The sequence below is a fragment of the Tasmannia lanceolata genome, unplaced genomic scaffold, assembly GCF_043159265.1.
Source record: "Tasmannia lanceolata isolate RefF3 unplaced genomic scaffold, GAP_Taslan_0.1 ptg000008l, whole genome shotgun sequence".
NCBI classification, from domain to species: domain Eukaryota; kingdom Viridiplantae; phylum Streptophyta; class Magnoliopsida; order Canellales; family Winteraceae; genus Tasmannia; species Tasmannia lanceolata.
Window position 1 is genome coordinate 30,733,604 of NW_027518685.1, and position 19,960 is coordinate 30,753,563.

Below are 19,960 nucleotides of genomic sequence, written 5' to 3' on the forward strand. Positions count from 1 at the left end.
TTTCAGAGAAACACTGAAAGATTTTGCACTTCAGAAGTACATATCCTAAGGACATAGTGTTACCGGAAACTATGGTTTCAACTCTTTTCTGGTCCATAAAAGTTCAGATCTAACATACCTGTCGTACTTGAAGTAATACTTTTGGAAGAACGCCTTTATATTTGGATATCAGCTTCACCTAGGAGAAAAACAAAAATAAATTAGATGAAATTTTCTTTCAGGTTGTAGGAAAATTGGGAGAGAAATGGCTGATATACCTTTCCTTGGTGGTTGACACAAAGGAGATTAAATAGTGCATTCATGTCTGTGGCAAGGAAACAAAATCAGGAAGCCTGTTCGACCGCATTGGAGTAGAAATAGCAATTGCAAGAGGATTTACACAAGTGGTGGACATAATATGGAGGACATGAATTAAGGCCCTGTTCGTTAAATATTATGACAACTGATTGTGGGACCCAAACCAATTATTGGACCAAGTTTGGGTCCCACAATCGGTTGGCATAATCTTGAACGAACAGGGACTAAGAGGTGAACGTAACCCCTTCAATACAACACCAACATTGATTATCAAGATGGAGAAGAGGTGAACCAAAAGAACGATTCCGTAGAGCTAGGGTAGGATGATAAAAGTGAAAACGGCATGCTTACTGGTCGTGAAATGAAGGGCACTAGAAGATCTGGTTCATGATCTGTGGGGCATTGTAGGCTTCTACCCAAAGAACCAGATACTTTGGGTAAGGATTAGTTTTGTATCATACATTTCGCAAACATAGGACGAACTTATTTTGGGGGTCAGGTCATCCACCTTTCCTGTATATTCTCCTACTTCAATTATTTTTATCTCCAATAAAGTATAAACACAAAAAAGATGTCACAGATACTACGCATGGACACCTCCCCCCCCAACACACACACACACAAAAAAAAGGATTTCCAAGTAGCAACAATTTAACTTTCCGCAACACTAACCACAGCATGCAACAAATAAGGGTATTCTTGTCGAGAAACATGGTCCTTAAATGTGGTATTTGACATGTGATACAAAAGGAAGGGATGTTAGGGGCCTCTTTGAAATGGCATGTCTTCCTAAAAGCTCTTTTTAATAACAGATACTTATTATTTCGATATACAAGTAAATTGCTATAGGTAGTATACATAATTAATGCACAATAGAAAAAGATAAATATTTATGTCTTGTTATTGACTTATTATTAAGGCATTATTGGTATAAGTAAAATACATAATTAATTTATAACAAAAAGATAAATGTTTATAAAAAATAGTAGATTATCATCAGTAAAAAAAATTAGTAGATTATCAAAAAAATATTTTTTGATACTCATATAAAATCATTCAATGATAAAATTGTAAAAAAAAATTACCTGAATTACAAATTACCAAAATGGAAAAGGGAAATTCCTATGAAATTTTGGCTTTGTTTTAAAGACAGTCATATTAATCTACTAAGAAACAATTGCTCAAAATTTGTAGCTGTCAAAGTATAAGAGAATAAATAACGCCTTCTCCAACAGCTTAAGCTTTTGGAGTAACTGATTGTTTCACAGTAGCTTTGTTTCAAAATCTTAAATTCCAAACTTTGAGAATAATGTGTGCCTACCTCAACGGCCCTGAGCTGTAACCTATAGGCCAAAGAAGCTATGTTACTCAATGCCCCTACTTGATACATTATTTCTTCAGTATATACATAGCCCACCTCAAGGTAAAAAGAAATATCCATGCAGTAAAATATGGATGCATATAACGAATATAAGTAAACATATTCGTGAAGTTCCAATACCTGGATTAAGATAAGAACCTAATAGTATTGTTTGGCGATAAAACCGTGCATGCCCATCCAGATACCTAACCACAATAATGAATTTCAATTAAAATAGAAAAAATAGCATATTAGCATGAAAATAAATAGTTGTCTGGGCGACATCTTGTCTTCCTCGCCTATTTCAAATTGTACTCGAATGTTGGATCTTTAATAGAATTTGTTACCTTTCTCAAAAACAAAAAGAAAAGAAATAAATAGTTGTCTGCATCTAATGCATGCCTGCGCAGCAAGCTTGGAAAAATATAAACTTGTAAAGCTGAGAACAGCCATTATAATTATATATTAGGTTGCAATGTTGTCAATATTCTATTTTTGCAATTGATTAATCAGGACCTACCACTGTCTAATGCGCATAACATCAGTTCCGTGCTGCTTAGACGGTATACTATTCAGTTGCTCAACTACTGACTTCACGTGGGACCAATTCTGCAAATTGTTTCGGACAGAAGACAAGAATGAAAGGATAAAAACATTGAACTTAAACAAGAAAACCAGCTAAATTAGAAAATCATGTGTCAAACCTGCATTGCTATTACATCTGCATGATCAATTACCAGTACCTATGCACAGAAAACAAAACAATTACTCCTCCGTAACATTCTAAAATGATAAGCGAAGAAGAAAGAATGCCCACACTCCCGTGTTTTGATAATGGTACTCGTCTCATTATTTTGCAGTTCTCTAATTAGCCATTAAAGGCTATTACCACTCCCAAAAAAGTACCAACAGAAAACCAGAAAAAGATTCAGTAAAGGAGTGCCATTATAAAGAAAAGGGAGTGCAGGTATCATATCCCAAAAATAAATGAAGAAAGAAAAACAAAAGGAACATAATACGGCAGGTCTTGAGAGTGGAGAATATCAAAATATGGAACTATTCAACTATACCTCTATGGAGGAGAGAAAAGCAACATCTTTCTCCTTCTCCATCTCAGCCTCTCCTATTTTCTGAAAAAAAGGACCGATAGTGAAGTGTAATGTCAATTGCTATTAGAATTACTTAAAAGAAGTTAGTTGTGGGCAAGTGTGTGTCTGTGTATTGGACACAAGGTTTTAAATTTTTGTTTCGATTTCGGTCGATCGGAACAGAAACGGAAACATTTCGGTTTCGGTTGAAAATTTAGGTGGAAATCTTGTAAAATCAAAGGAAAATACACAAATGATGAAATTTTACAATGAAACTTCATGAAATTCTAGAATAAGTATAAATACATAAGCCATTCAAAAAAAGTACAAATACATACATAGAAACTCTCGCATAAGCAAGAAAGCATGAGCTTGTAACCCAAGTGGGGGCCATGGTAAAAAGTTTGCCATTCAAAGAAAAAAAAATAGATCGAACACCTAGTGACATGTATTTGTCACACATGGCTGACAGTAAAGTCTATAAAGAATGTAATGAAGTATAAGAGAGTATAACAACCAGTCATCCCTCCAAGGACCCCAACCAGCAAGGTTTTAAATTTCGGTTTCGGTTTCGGCCACAAAGGAATCAAAATATTCCAGTTTTGATAGAAATTTCGGTCGAAATCTTGTAAATCTCATGGAAAATTTTAGGTGGAAAGCTTGTAAATAGGAAATTTTTGTGGAAATTTCAGCAAAATCCTGTTAAAAAAAATGACTCCATGCGAATTTCATTTCGTCCTTGGTAGAAATCCGACATTTCGACCAAAATATTTTTTTCTTTTCGAAAGATGACAATTTTATTGATACTATGGAGATTACATTGGGGAACAGAGGTCCCAACTAGCAAAACATAGAATCAATTATGGATGGCCAGGAGCATACTCCTAGACCAGTTCAAACAAAAGAAGAAAATCTACTAATTCATCAATTACAGTCAGGACCACCCATCCATGCACTGCCACCCTGCCAAGTAACTAATTTACTTCCCCTTCTATCTAGAAATACGGCATAGAGAGTCTTCACCACTCCCCCGACACTCCAAAGCACTACCCCAAGGCCTTCAGCAGATCGAAACCAACGAAAAGTGCCATATTTGGGGACTTCTCAGGCAAGGCTTTCCTCAAGCCAGACTTCTCATCACCATTTAGATAGTCATTTAGTTTTGAGATTTAGGCAAGCCATCAAAGCCAGGAGAGACTCAACCATACTGTGCTGAGTCAGGGACTCTAGCAGATATACAACCCCAGAACACAGTATCAGGACATCCAGACAGTCGTTGATCGCCAAGCTTTTCTCCACCATACGGCTACCCACCGCCTTAGTGTGGAGTCGTCTATGTCTCCATCCAAAGCGAAATCCAATCCCCCAAATCCTGGTGTAATCCCCGAGCAAAATAAAGAGAGAGAGATGGCTACTTAGAGAATCTAATCTTCCGGCTCCTCAAGGGAGACTATCCCTTCTTTGTTAAGGATCCTGCGTTCAAAACTAGATGGAGAGGGCCTTTTAATAGCTAAATCAAAGAGGATAGAGCCTTGAAACCTCCCCTCCTAGGGAGAAGAGCTTAAGTCTGACAATACGCCTCCCTAGCTACCAAGAAATATAAAATACAAAACTTCCAACTACTTTTAGTTGTCATAGTCTTTTCCTACCCCGGGAACCCCAGCAATAGAATTAGATATAGGTGGGGCCAGATCTAGGAGGCCAGGAATAGGACTTTATGAGTCTAATCAATCTGCTAAATTTCTTCTTTACACCCGGTTTGGAGCCCAAGATAAGGCTCATCTTATTCATAATGAGCTGATCTTGGGAACTTAAACCCCTGATTGGGAAGGTTGAATCTTTGTAAAACCGCCAGGGGCGCAATTGACATGATTCTTCCTGACGTATGGAGCATGCTTCCTTCTAATGTGAAGGGTAGGTTTCTTGGGACTCACCAACGATCCTAAAATATCTTCATGCCTCTGATCCGGTCCCATCATACCTTTTTCTGGAATGGCTAACGGCTCCATCTCAGGCCTCCCAGCAAATACGTTTGAATTTGAATTTGAATTTGAAATCCCAATGGGACCCAACGGTTCGCCGGGTAAAGGCCTTGATGTCACCGGAGGCCAATCCACCGCTAATGAGGAACCTAAATTCTGGATGGCGGATTCAGGAATTTCCTTCGAGAGCTTAACACCAATGGGATAGACCTGGCCGTAGATTTTGAGCTTTACACCAGAGTTAGGGAAGAGCCATCGAGGGGCTAAGATCTTAGCCGAAACAAAGCTCATGCCAGTTTTGATGGTTGCCCTCCATCATGGTTTCTACAACCTTGCCAAAAAGGCCCCCTAAAGCCTCCACCGTAGAAACAGCCCAGGCATGCAAAGGGATGTCATACAAACGAATCCAAAGCGCCTCCTATCCTTGAATAAATTCCTTTTTCCAAGGTGAGAGGGAGAGAAGATGGTTGTCCAAGGCCATATATCCCTTAGCAATGATCTGTGAAGCATGCAATTCTGAATCAAACATAAAAAGAACTTCATCCTTTGCCAATAAAGATGGGCAATGTAACGATGGGAGTTCCCAGGACACCTGGGGGCCCACTTCCACAGCTCCTGCAAAGACTCATTATGGTTATTCTTTTTCCCGATCAAACAAGATCGGAGAGAACTTGATCGCACATCTAATTCCTGCCCTGAAATAGATAAAATGGGAATCGCAGAGCTTCTGTTGTGATAAATTTTGCCCGAATCAGGCCACAAGTTATCTTCATCATCCTTAGGTGGCGCCCTAGATCGAGGGATCCATTTTAATGATGATCTAGTCGAATGACACCAGCGACATTCAACCAGCCATTTGTAGTATAGGTATTGGCAAGGAGAGCAAAACCATGCCCCAAGCCTTTTATCTTGGATATGAGTGGGTCTCCCTGGAGATACTCCTTTCCCACCCCAAGGAGGAGGAGGGGAGGAGATCGATCTAGCATGTGTGCATCTTCTGCACCGAAACCACCATCCAAAGTTGTGATAGCGACAGTCCGGGCATTGCCAATCCTCTTCCCTGGAATTTTTCATGTGTGCATTCCAAAATATTTTGGTTCTGGCCAAAATTTAAAACCTTAAATACAAGTCAATATGAAGCAAAAGAAGAAGAAGAAAGCAAAAAGTCAATCTAAGTCTCTCTAAGCACTAGTCCTGTCTAGGATCACATCAAAAACATTGTGTGCAGTTGATGCAAATGTACCATCTACACTCAAAAATCATTTCAATTACCAAAACATAGTTTTTAGTTTTTGCAAATATTATAGGAAGGGACCCGATAGTCCGTAAATTTCCATTTGCCTAGCTTAAGAGAATACTCACTAATCCAAATTTTAATAAGATCTGCAGCAATACACTGCGAGGAGGCAAAGAATCCTATCTTATTCTAAATTTTGGCAAGAATTTGAAATTTTGGATTTCGGTGAGGACCGAAATCGAAAGTTTCCGAAACCGAAATTGTCAAATTTCGGAAATTCCGGCAAAATTCTTGGTAAAATATTAATTTTTTATTCCTTTACAAAATTTAGGCCCAAGAAAACAACATTTCGAGCACATCTAACGAAATTTCGGGATTTTGGCTAAAATTTCGGTTTCGGTGAGGACCGAAATTACCCCCGAAACCGAAATTTAAAACCTTGCTCACAAGGATATCTACTGCTTTTTTATATTTTAATGAAAAATATTAATACCATAAACAAACAAATAAAGTGGAAATGGAACTTGGTATCAAGAGGGGACAGAATAACATTACTAAAGGCAGTTTTGGCGAACATCCCACCCCATCTTTAAATTCACCATGGGCATCATCAATGGGTTGGAGAAAATTCAGAGGAGACTCCTGCCGGGGCGGCGGGGGGGGGGGATTATCTGATGAAAAGCGACGAATCCCCTTGGTTTGTTGGGATGAGGCATGCAAACCTATCAAGGTAGGAGATATTGAGATCAAGAGGATAAAATAAGTCAATCAAGCCCTCCTAGGCAAATGGCAAAGGAGATATGGGTCTACTACTCCACGGCATTGGGAGTCTAAGGACAGATTCGGGAAGCCAGAAGTCACAGTATGGCGCGATGTGATGAGGTTCACAAGGTAAAGTTCTCTAAAGTTGTCAGATACAAGGCCCTATGCAGGAGGTCATATCAGATTCTAGATAGATAAGTGGTGCTCTCCGCTCCCTTTGAAAGAGGTCTTCCCTGAATTATCCACGGTGACCACATCAAAGGAGGCGATGATGAGGGGCTATTTTCGAAGAGGTTATAAGGTAATATGGGTGCTGGTCTTCAGAAGGAATATTTTTTATTGGGAACTTAAGAAGGTGGGCAGATTCTCGGAGACCCTCAAAAGGTGCTACATCAAAGTATATGGTGCGGACAAAAGGATTTGGATCTAGAACTTAGGTGGGGATTTATCTGTGAAATCCTTCTATCAGCATCTTGTATCTTGTTTTGTGCCTTCCAAAGTAGCCAAAGTTTAAAACATCCAGGCTCCACCCAGCGTATGTGCATTCGGCTGGGCAGCAATACTTGAAAGAATTCAGACGGTTGACTTCTTGAGAGCCTGGGAGATGCTGATCACCGACCACTGTGTGCTATAAATAAATGCCGAGGAATCAGTGGACCACATGTTCATCCATTGCAAGGTGGCTAGAGAGGTGTGGAGTAGAATACTAATCAGATTTGAAATTGCATGGGTCTTCCCTACTAAACTCAGAACTATTGGAAAGTTGGTCCACTGTCCCATGGAAAAAAAATATGGAAGATCCTGTGGAATGTAATCTTCCTAGCAACCATATGAGTGTTGTGGAAAGAACAGAATGCGCATGTATTTAAAGTATACACAGAGATTGCATTTCCTTTTCAACAAGGGGATAGCAATGACTATATGATGGATAACGACATTACCATGCTTTGGGTTTGTGTCTTCCTATGATTTATGGTTTGGGTGGAAGGAAATTTGTCTTGGCTCCGCCTAGAAACCCAAGATTGTTCAAGATTGGGCACCTCCAACTCGTGGCTTTATGAAGCTTAATTTTGATGGGTCTAGTATGAGGAACTCTGGACCAACTGGAATAGAGGGAGTTTTAAGAGATTAGTATGGAGCGGCAAGATTGGCATTTTCAAGTCCCATAAGAGTAGCAGATACTAACGAAGCTGAAGTGTGTGATATCCATCAAGGATTGTGAAAGAAGTTGCTCCTTATTTTGATGAAATCCAAGATAGGGTGGGGGAAGCATTGATCTCTTTCCAGCATGTAAGAAGGTCGTCCAGTGGTGTTGGCTGATAGGTTGGCTAGAGAGGGTTTCGAGGAAGAGAGTGGAGCTATTCAACTTTGTCCCTCCTTGACTCTCCTCTCCTTGGTCTGATGGAGGGCTAGCAATTGTATTTCTTTGATTATTCTGGTGTTTCCTCTCTGATTGTAAAGACCTCCTCAGTCTTCGTTTTTTTTTTTTTAATGAAAGTGGCTACCATTCAAAAAATAAATAAATAAATAAAGTGATGTTGTTATCAAATAAGAGCACAATCACCACTCCCCAGTCCCTAATCCCTGTAAAAGAAAATTCATGAGAAGCACTTACAGTGATTAGTCCAAGTGGAGAAGCAACAATCATGTCTGAGGAATAGAAATCACTGTACAGATTTATGCTTCCCCTATAAAAAACAACAATTCAGAAATAATAAACATAAAAACCATAAGTATGATAGATAATAATTCATTGAAAGACATTTATCAAAAAAATAACAATAACAATACATTGAAAGATAATATTTCTTACTTAGTAAACTTGATGCCTATCATAAAGTGGTCATCAGCATTCCCATCAAAAAGGATTTGATAGTCTATGGGTTTCGAAGACTTCTGAAATTTTGATTTTTTCAGGACATGACCATTGCTCGGCAACTCATTCATTTCATCATCGTCTTTAGCCTCACCGATTCCAAACTCGTTCAAAAAACGATCAAAATGCTCCACATTTATCTGGAAAAATCATCAACGGTTGTCACAAAAAGTAAAGGTTGGAAGAACAGTTTTTGTTAGTCAAATTCTCCTAACAACCAAAATAATAAAGAAGGCAAACCAAATTGCTTTCCAATAACAAAAATGTAGGAATTTCTATTCACAGAATTCAAGGGTAATAAAGGCACAACTAAAAAATATTTATATACATGGAGTTAAGTAAAGAATATTTTTATTGGGGTTAATGGTTAAAGTCCACAACTCAACAAAGCCTTTGTCCCAAACTAGTTGGGGTCGGCGGTTAAAGTCCACACAAAGAAAAAAAATTCCCCAACCGGCTATTCTCAAAAATCAAGCAAGGCATGACATAATGACCAATCTTTGACAACAATGACAAACAATCACTCTGACTGAATTAAGCTTTCTAATGGGAGAAAGTATCCGAGTAATCAATATCAGAGGTTTGCGTATAACCTTTTGCAACCAACCAAGCTTTTTGATCCCTCAGGAGTTCCATCTGTAAGATACATAACAGTATAAACCCATCTACAACCAATTGTATGTTTCCATGTAAGTAGTTCAAATAGATTCCAAGCGTGATTGTGTAAGATCAGACATAATATCATCCATAGCCTTCCTTCATTAGTTATAAGACTGTGTATCTTGAGATTCTTGACACATATTGGGTGTGTTTGGATTATAGGAATCAAGAATCAGTGTTGGTAACATATTCCACTCCGATTCTAGCGTTTCGGTAAATATTCTAGGGTTTCCAGAGTTCTGCACAGTGTTTAGGTTTCGGTATTTTGCGAAACGCGGAGGAGAAGAGGAACATCTGTCAAAACATATCTTCTCCCCAAAATCAGGGAGATATTTTCTCCCTGGGAGAGAGATTTTCTCCATCACTTGTATCTCAACCCAAAATAGAAGGATTTGCATGATTAAAAATGAAAACCCTCACACAAATCAACTTCCTTGTAACTCTGTAAAAAAAAGAAGGAAATAAAGAAAGAGAGATCGAGTCGAGCTTTCTGGTACTTAAAATTCTCGTTCTCCAGAAATTAAAGAGAGATTTTTGAGATTTGTGCTTAGAGGGAGAAGAAGAAGCAAGTCTTTTTCACACGGTCTTACATCTGTGTGTGTGTGTGTGTGTGTGTGTGTGAGAGAGAGAGAGAGAGAGAGAGAGAGAGAGACAGAGAGAGAGAGAGAGAGCGCTTTAGTGGGGAATCAGAATACCACCTATTTCGGCTGGTAGCGTACTCCGCCAAAAATTCTGGGGTTATTTCCTCCTTCGGGTCCCCTTTCCGCTAACAAGTCGGAACCAAACGACTGAATCAGCCAAGAGGGAATAGGATCCTGATTCTTGATTCCAATCGAGGTGATCAAAATGCACCCATTGGGTATAGAAACAAAAGAAAGAGAAACAACAAAACTTGTGCAGGAAGGAGATCAAAGGAAGCAACATTAGCAATTGGATGTTGACACCAACACCTTTCACCTTCACGAATATCTAAACAGAGATTTGAAGTAGCAATTGAATCCTCTCACATCGATCGGTAGACAGTTTGAGTCATATCCCTATCTCTCCTCAAACATATTTGCAATGGCTGCTCATTATGTACACGGGCTCCTGGATACTGGAAAGGAGAGACACTAGTACCTAAAAAGGAACTAACTTCCTTTCTTATAATCTCAAGAATAAAAAGGAACTCTATGATGATTGCCTATATTACAATCTTCACAATAAAAGTAGAAAATCACTCAAGACCAGAAACCACTATCTTTAAACTACAAAGGGACAGATTACTGAGTAAGAGAATGCCAAAGATGAGCACAAATAGTAGAACGAAGAGTAGCACTTGCCAAACTAGGATCCAAACAGTATAGCCACCAGACTCAAGCCCACAATCAATCATCATCTTGGAGTTTAAATCCTTAAATATATGGAGAAAAAGGTTATTGAATTTTATATGGAGGAACATGACGCAATGTGGTCCATAGTCAATGCTTATATAGAGGAACGTGACCTTTAGAAACAACCTCTAAGGAGTAAAATGTTGTAGATGTGCGCAAAACAATTTCGGTACAACGTTTGATCCGATTATAAGATCACGGCAAATTTAAAATCAATTCATTTCTACTCGAGACGATTCGTCCTGCCATGATTTCTTTGTCATCATCCGACGTCGAGGAGCACTTGGATTGTCGATCCAACACCATTTGATAAGAGAATTCTTCCATATTCAACATCGTTCCGCAATTTCACTTACATCAGCATCTCCATAATGTTCTAAATTGGGTCTACCATGTTTGTAGCCATGACTGAGATGAACCATTCACTTCATCTAGTAGGCTCCTCCTTAGATTGGGTATAGCTCAAAAATCAATCATTGTAACCATGTATTCAGTGAATTTAATGGCAATTGGATCTATGTTGTTGTATATTCATATTTTGTATTGTCTTGTTTATGGATCTTGATAGGATACACACACAAGGACAAACATTCGATGGCTTTTTAGAACACATGTTCAACACAGCATGACTGGAAACAAATAAATTCCTTCATTGCCCTCTCTATAATGAAGGTAGCAGACAAAACTCCTATGAGGAAATTCGACAAAGAATATCATTGAGCAGCAGATGGAATGACAACACCCCCACCACCCGCCCTCCCCCCCCCCCCGGTCCCTCTCAACACACACACACACACATTACGCTTTTTGCAATTTCTTTGCACATTTTCAATGTGTGATATATGCCCAATACAGTAGAACTTCCCGATAGGCAACAATCAATAAAGAATCGGGGGCAATCAAACAAGGTGTTCCATTGGAAAGCAAATGCGTTGTTTTTTTTATTGTTTATTTTTTTCAATGGTAGAAAGCAAATGGGTTATATACATGGTTTTAAATTTCGGTTTCGATTTGCGTTTCGTACTCCTGCGAAACCGAAATTTCGCTCGAAATCCAACGGACATTTAAAAAGTTAATTTTATTTGTTACGTCAAATCCCTGAAATTTCGGTCGAAATCCCTGAAATTTCAGAAATTTCAGGATAACTATAAAATAATTAAAAAATCTAAAAAATTGGTCGAAACCCCTAAAATTTCGGAACTAACGAAATTTCGGTTCGAAATTTCGCACGAAATAATGCCACGTTTCGTGTATGTGCCATTTCGGTTTCGGTCTCCACCGAAACCCGAAATTTCAGATTTCGGTCGAAATTTAAAACCTTGGTTATATAGTAGTTTAATGATTATAACCCATTTGGAAAGCAAATGGGTTATACTAGTTTAATGGTTTTGAACTTGCCCAATCAATCAACATTTTGAAATGACCAGAGGCAATTACAAAACAAAATACAAGATTAAACATACTCTGTGTGATGAAGGCGTCAGTTGTATTAGCCTCTTAACCACGCGTAATGCAATGCTTCTAAGTGGCAATAGAATCAGCACCTGCATGAGACCATACAAATGATCAATAAAATTTGTGGGTCCAACAAAATGTAATATAATTAAGGAAAGCAACATAGAATGTTTGGAAGAAACCAGAAACATTAGAAGACTAAATCTACCAAAAGAATATAGTATAAAAGGGGTTCAGACACAAAAGTTAAGGCACATAACATGCATTTAAAGCATATAAGACTGATATTGTCTCAAACCAAGGATACATGTCCCTATGCATATGACAATATAAGGAAAATCAATCTTTCTGAGAAACAATGAAAAAGAGCTTCTAAAAACAGCAGTTCAGGGTATCAGCAGTCAATCTATGGACCTAGACAACTTACCAAAAGGACATAGCTTCAAGGAATGTTCAAGAAGAGAATGAATTACGGATTAAAATATTTGCAATGGAGCATGGACAGACTGAGAACTTTCTGGCTGGGTGGGCAGCACGGGAACATACATACAATGTTCAATACAAGAATGCATTACGGATTAAAATATTATCTATCAAATATGCATGAAACTATACAATGCGAACTTTCTGGCTGGGTGGGCGGCACGGGAACGAACACACACACACACACACACACACACACACACACACACACACACAGATATATATATATATATATATATATATATATATATATATATATATATATAGAGAGAGAGAGAGAGAGATAAACAAAGGCTACTGATATTGGCACTACCATGTTTTAATAATTGCACAAACTTAGCTTGTCATTTCTTTTTTAGTTGGCTTCTGATAGCCTTTTGAGAACAGTAATAACCTATGACAGCTGTTTAAATAATAAAAGACAAGATGAGGTAGTGCAATTATCAAAACATGGCAGTGCCAATATCAGGAGCCTAAATACATTAGGGAAACATTACACTTATTTATCCATGCCACCAATCAAAATTGAACATGCATTATATTTTACAATAATAAAGCAACTACTAGAGTGGAGATGAGAGTGCTTGCAGGACTGTCTGGGAAATTCCAATAATAAATAAGATTTCCTATGTTGCCTTAATATATTGTACCGCCGCCCGGCCAAAACAACTCAACTCAACTAAGCCTTTGTCCCAAACTAGTTGGGGTTGGCTAATGAATCCTTTAGAAAATTTTCATGAAGAAGGTGAAAGAAAAAAAATTAGATATGTTGGAATGATGCTCTAAGGATGGGGCCTATCACTAAAGTCACTCTACTTAATGTGATGAGGCCCATCATGTTTATATGCGATATATATAGGGATACAACATGCGTTTTTAGTTTTGGAAAAACCTAAAAAACTTCTTCACTATCCCCCAAGCTGGGGATAGGCTATCGATATGCTCGAGCTGCACCTCTCCCTCCAGTCGTGCCATAGGTCGCCTCCAGTCATGCCATAGGTCATAGGTCAATATAAATCTGAAGCCAGGGGTCCTTAACCCATGCAATAGATAATGTTGTTACCTGTGTAAATACTACATTGACGCTCTTAACATAGCCTTTTTTCTTTTTTTTTTGAAAATTGACAAATATATTCATACCAGCAAAATTACAATGGGGACCAGTAGTCCCACTAGATCTACATAGTATGAATTGCCTAGGAGCATTCTCCTTGGCCCAAAAGAAAAACTCATTACCCCTCACATTACCCAATAGCCTCAATTTAATCGAATCCAGCAAAAAGTGCCAAATTTGTGGGACCCCCAAGTCAAGATAGTGACCTGCCACGTCACACCGATTTCTCCACTGCAATCCACTGCAAATTTGATTCTCAAAAATCCCGCGCGAAGGCCCAGAGCTATTGTGCGCCCCTAATCGTGCACGACAGCCAACCACCCAACATCATCATCCGATCTCCGGCGGCTTCTACCTCGAACCACCACCAAAAACCGACGGCTCCCCATTAAAAATATATCAAATTCTTCCACCATCTTCTCCAAAACCTACTTCAACTAACCCAAAAATCATCCCATCCAAAAGTATACTCCTAGCCCTAACCCTAAACCATAACCCTTGTTGGATATAGTTGGATATATGTAATAAGCCTGAGGGCATAGATGTAATTATGCTTCTCCATTATTAATAAATATATTAGTGAGGGGAAGATCATCTCTCCAACTCACTTTTCTTCTCTAATTCTTTCTCTCAACATGGTATCAGAGCCTTAGGGTTTTTGATCCCTAGGGAAACCCCTTAGCCTCAATCTTCTCCATTCCTCAACCCTAACCCCTTTCCTCATCCTCCTCTTTATCTCTTCCTAACCCCTTCCTCATTTTCATCTTCATCTCTCCCAAGTCCTAAATCTAGCCCTAACTTCCCCATATCCAAAACAGATTTCATCTTTTTGCCCCCCCCTCAAACCCACTCGCGCCCCCCCTGAAAACCCAAACAGTTCGCGTTTTGCCCCTCCTCAAACCCACTCGCGCCACCCTGAAAACCCAAGCCGTGTTTGGATTTCTTTGTTAAAAGCCTTATTTATTTCCCTCTTTCTTTGATGTGCTAGATTTCTCTCTTCTTACTCCGTCTTCGGCATCTTCCTAGTCTCTATATGGGTCTCTCTATGAACTTGGTCCTTTCTTGTGCGCTTTTTCTATGACCTTCCTGGTGGATTAGTTAGTTCTTCTTCATCTTCTCTACGTCTCCCCGTTGGAGCCCTTGGTTGTGGTTTCTTTGTTTCTTGATCTTTGTTGTCTTGATGGATCCTCCTGTCATCGTTGATCCATCTCTTGGCATGACCACTGAGACTCATGCTTCTACCACACCGTCGGTCCCTTCTTCATTGTCTCCCCCTTCCTTGGCACCTGTGGAGGGTTCATACCCACAGTTGAATATTGCCAAGTTTGATGGAACTAACTATCTTCCCTGGAAAGTTGCAAATGAGACCTATCTCCTTGGGAGAGGTAAGGTCAGTTTTCTTCGTCATAACCCCCCTCCACGTACGGACCCGTCCTTCACCCGTTGGGAAATGGAAGATGCCTTGATTCGTAGTCTTCTATGGCAGAGCATGATGCCTGCCATTTCATCCACTATGATTTTCTTTCCCTCTGCGAAAGAGATTTGGGATCATACCGCTGACACTTACTCTCGGGTTGAGAATCTCCAACGTATTTGCTCTACTTACTCTGAGTGGATGCGTCTTTGTCGTGGTGATCTGTCCCTGGAGACACATTATGGCCAGTTTCTGTCCTTACGTCAGCAGGTCCTTGGCTCGGGCACTATTCCCTCCTTACGGGAGACTTATTTACAAGCACAGCAGTGTCTTGATGATCCATCTCCCAGCCTTCCGTCTGAGAGTGCAGCTCTAGTTTCTTCTGACAGTTCTAGTGGGTCTCGACCACCTAGAGGAGGTGGCTACTCTACTCGGGCTCGTGGCCGTGTTGGTGCTGGCCGTGGTCGTCCTTATTGTAGTCATTGTCATAGGGGTGGCCACCAGATTGAGACATGCTACACACTACATCCAGAGCTTCGCACAGGCCGGTCAGCTCATCTCACTGTGCCCGGTCCGTCTGACAGTATGACCTCTTTGCATGTCTCTATTTCTGCTGATGAACCTTTCACATTCACGAGATCATATTATGAGGAGCTGCAGCGGTTCAGACAGAATGCCTCTCATCATACTGCTGGGTTTGCTCAGCCAGGTAGCTCACCCACGACCTTACTTTCTAGCTCCGGGTTCTGGATTATTGACTCGGGAGCCTCCAATCACAATACTGGTAACTCTTCTCAGCTTGCTTCTTTTCATTCCATTCTGACAGGAACTCAGACCATTACTCTTGGTGATGGGTCCACTTCTCTCATCACTGGTATTGGCACAATTTGTCCTTCACCTAATATTTATTTATAATCTGTTTTATGTGTTCCAAAATCTCCTTTTAGCTTATTGTTTGTTAGCCAATTAACGAAAAATCTTCAGTGCTCCATCTCATTTTATCCATCGTATTGTGTTTTTCAGGATCTTTCGACTGGGAAGACGATTGGATCGGGTCGTGAGGTGGATGGTCTTTACCGCCTTGACTGCAGTCGTTCTCCTACAGTCCTGCATACATCCGCCGATGCCTTTCAATGGCACTGTCATCTTGGTCATCCGTCCCTTCAGCGCCTTCAGCAGTCGTCTTATGTTCCATCTTCTATTTCTCCATTCCAGTTCGAGTCGTGTGAACTTGGGAAGCATCACCGGATGTCCTTTCCTTCCCGAGTCCTCAGTCGTGTCGATAGTCCTTTTAGTTTAGTTCATTCTAATGTATGGGGGCCCTCTAGGGTCGTGTTCAATAATGGTTTTAGGTATTTCGTTGTTTTTATTGATGATTATTCACGTATGACATGGATCTATTTGTTGAAAGACCGCTCCCAGGTCTTCAGTGCTTTTCAGAAATTTCATGTTGAAATAAATAACCAGTTTAATTGCAATATCAAATGTCTCCGTACTGATAATGCTCGCGAATATTTCTCTTCTACACATGGTTTTGAGGATTATCTTATAGGTCATGGAATTTTTCATCAATCTTCGTGTGCCTATACGTCGCAACAAAATGGTGTCGCCGAAAGAAAATTGAGATACCTACTTGAAGTTACTCGCACGCTCTTGTTTCAAATGCAAGTCCCTAAATCTTTTTGGGGAGAGGCAGTGTTGACGTCATGTTTTCTTGCATATCGTCTCCCATCTTCTGTCATTCGTGGTTCCTCTCCTTTTCGTCTGTTGCTTCCTCAACAGGAGCCGTTTCCTCTCCTCCCTCGCGTCTTTGGGTGTGTCTGTTTCGTTCACCTTCTTGGACCTACTGTAACGACCCGATTTTCTCAAAACCAAGCCGTTACACCTATTTGACAAATTCACCTGATTTTTTTCTTTATGAGCAGCGGAAGCATTCTTAATAATGAAACCCACTGTTCCAATTTAAGGACCTAGCATCCCAAATAAAATTTATTACAGTCCGAAATTAAATACTTAAACTGAGTCTAAATACGACAGGTGACCCATCTGTCACTCCACCCTCTCTATTTATTTCCCATTCCCGCTTTATTTATATGTCTTCGTTTGCGAAGGCTCCCTCTTCTACTAATCCTGTGGAGGGAAATGTAGCAACGTAAGAGCAAGGAAAAAGGCTCACGACATAAAAGAAACAGTACAATAACCATAAACATTTTCAATGCTCAATATCAGAATCCATTTTTAACTATACAGTTTTTCTCAAATAAATCAAATTTGGAAATAAATCAACTTTGTATGAACTCTCATCCTCACTGTGATTCCCAATATGTTCTCTCCCCCAATAGTCATACGGTCATTATGGCCATTATGGCAATTCCCCAATTACCCTGACTCTGGCCGGCAACTATTGACCATCAAGGAACCCCCGTCCCCCTAATGAGACGTGCTCCTTTCTAGGATTTCCTTTGGGTCACCATATGGTTCCACCCGAATATGCATTGTTAGCCAGGTGTCGTACGCTCTCAGCCTGGGTAACTTTTGGCTTTGCTCAAAGACGGATCGTAAGGGTCTGCCTTAGTCCTTTATTGGATCTTAAGGGTCTGCCTTAGTCCTTTCTTGGATCTTAAGGGTCTGCCTTAGTCCTTTATTGGATCTTAAGGGTCTGCCTTAGTCCTAACTTTTGGCTTTTGCCCAAGGACGGATCATAAGGGTCTGCCTTAGTCCTTTCTTGGATCTTAAGGGTCTGCCTTAGTCCTCTCACGGATCTTAAGGGTCTGCCTTAGTCCTATCTCGGATCTTAAGGGTCTGCCTTAGTCCTCCCTCCCTTCATTTCAACCTAGAATGGCATGCAGAATTTATGCAATGTTGTTTTCTGAAATGAATATGCAAATTTTGCTTTCTGAAATGAAAGTTTAAAGCAATATGGTATTGAAGATGCTTTTTCCCTTTGAAGATACTTTTACCTTCTAACACAGTCACATATCAAATAATCATAGGAATTACACTGAATTACCGTTATGAAGCGAGTCCATATTCACTTGCCTGAATGTACGTGGAAAGGATCGTGCAGATGAGAATTTCACGAAAGCAACGTGAGAAGTACCCTTTTCAAATTCTGATGTTCCCTGTGTTCAGTGTTCTTTCTATCAAATTCCTTTCTGATAATATTCCCTGTGTTCTTTCTATCAAATTTAAGATCATGTGGGCCCCGCATGTTACTATTCATGTGGGCCCCGCATGTTACTATTCATGTGGGCCCTGTATGTACTATTCATGTGGGCCCTGCATGTTACTTTACGGTTACTATGCGAGCATTTCACCGTTCAAATATGATGATAAAGTTTGCATAATCGATAGCGAGTTATCGCCTCATATGCATGCTTTATCCTAAGATGATAAAACTTGCATAATCTATAGCGAGTTATCGCCTCATATGCACGCTTTATCCATAGGTGGTAGAACCAACCATATCACCGTTATTTCACTGTTTGATAGACTTACCTGGATAGTGGAAATAAATAACTATTGACAGACTTACCTGGATAGTGGATTTCCTTTTTCCTTCTCTTCTCTCTCTTTTTCCCCCTCTCTCTCTTTTACTCTTTCTTCACTCTTCTTTTCTTTTTCTTCTTCTTCTTCTTCTCTTCCTCTCTCTCCTTTTCTTCTTCTTCTCTTCCTCTCTCTTTCTCTTTTCTTTTTCTTCTTCTTCTCTTCCTCTATTTATAGGCATTTTTGTGCATAGTAAAGGCTATTATTTAATTATTTATGAATAGTAAAAGGCTGCTGCGTGAATAGTAAAAGGCTGCTGCGTGAATAGTAAAGGCTATTTAATAATAATTAAGTATATTTAATTATTTTCAATAGTACTTTAAATAGTAAAATAATATTATTTAATTATTATTTAATTATTATTTTAGTTTATTTTCGTTGGTGGCGGGCTTGACTCGTAACAGCGTGCTTGACCGGTGTTGGGTCCCGCTTGTGTGGGGCCCGCTGATGTGGGACCTACTTGTGTGGGGCCCGCTGATGTGGGACCTACTGATGTGGGGCCCGCTGATGTGGGACCCGTTTGTGAATAGTACTTGGTGGGTCCTACTGTGAATAGTAGTTTTGAATAGTATTCTGCATAGTATTTCTGCATAGTAATCTTGCATAGTGACTATATATATATATATATTTTTACCGGTTATTACACCTAGTAGGGACAAACTTGATCCTCGGTCAGAGTGTTGTGTCTTTCTGGGTTATTCTAGGACTCAGAAAGGTTATCGCTGTTATAGTCCTCGTTTACGACGATGGTTTGTCTCCGCCGACGTAACATTCTTTGAATCAGAACCGTTTTTTGGGCCTTCGACTCCTCCTGCTCCAAATTCCATCCCAGATGAGGTACCCTTGTTTCTTCCTTCGCTTGCTGACCCTGTCCAGGTACCACTCCAGCCTGTGCCACACTCAGAATCGGCACCCTCTTCTTCAGTTCCAGTGGTTCACCCACCCGTTACAAAAGAATATCAGCGACGGGTGCAGCAGACGAAGCCTCCACCTCCTTCTCATCCTCCATCGTCTGCTACAGTCGAGGTCCCACTCATGCCTACTGAGGTATCTTCTTTACCATCATCTGCTATTACTTCTGATTCTCCCATTGCCTCTCGTCCTCGGTCTCATTCTACAGCCCATCCTATTTCTCAGTTTGTTTCTTATGATCGACTAACGCCTTCTTTTCAAGCCTTTGTTTCTTCCTTGTCCTCTGTCGAGTTACCCAAATCATTACAGGAGGCTCTTGAACATCCTGGCTGGAGAGCTGCTATGGATCTGGAAATGGGGGCACTTCGATCCAACCAAACATGGGAACTTGTTTCTCTTCC

The 19,960-nt window shown here is 40.0% G+C and overlaps 1 protein-coding gene across 1 annotated transcript in view; it reads right to left on the reverse strand.

The window, feature by feature from the left end:
- Positions 1-19,960, reverse strand: part of NOF1 (U3 small nucleolar RNA-associated protein) — a 48,992-nt gene that overhangs the window by 6,960 nt on the left and 22,072 nt on the right. The window contains exons 9-17 of the mRNA XM_077389184.1: positions 12,099-12,179; positions 8,540-8,742; positions 8,342-8,414; positions 2,728-2,787; positions 2,362-2,400; positions 2,178-2,266; positions 1,799-1,863; positions 258-304; positions 119-178 (exon numbers count right to left, since the gene is read on the reverse strand). Of these exons, the coding sequence (XP_077245299.1) occupies positions 119-178; positions 258-304; positions 1,799-1,863; positions 2,178-2,266; positions 2,362-2,400; positions 2,728-2,787; positions 8,342-8,414; positions 8,540-8,742; positions 12,099-12,179 (717 nt within the window). The remainder of the gene's footprint in view (positions 1-118; positions 179-257; positions 305-1,798; positions 1,864-2,177; positions 2,267-2,361; positions 2,401-2,727; positions 2,788-8,341; positions 8,415-8,539; positions 8,743-12,098; positions 12,180-19,960) is intronic.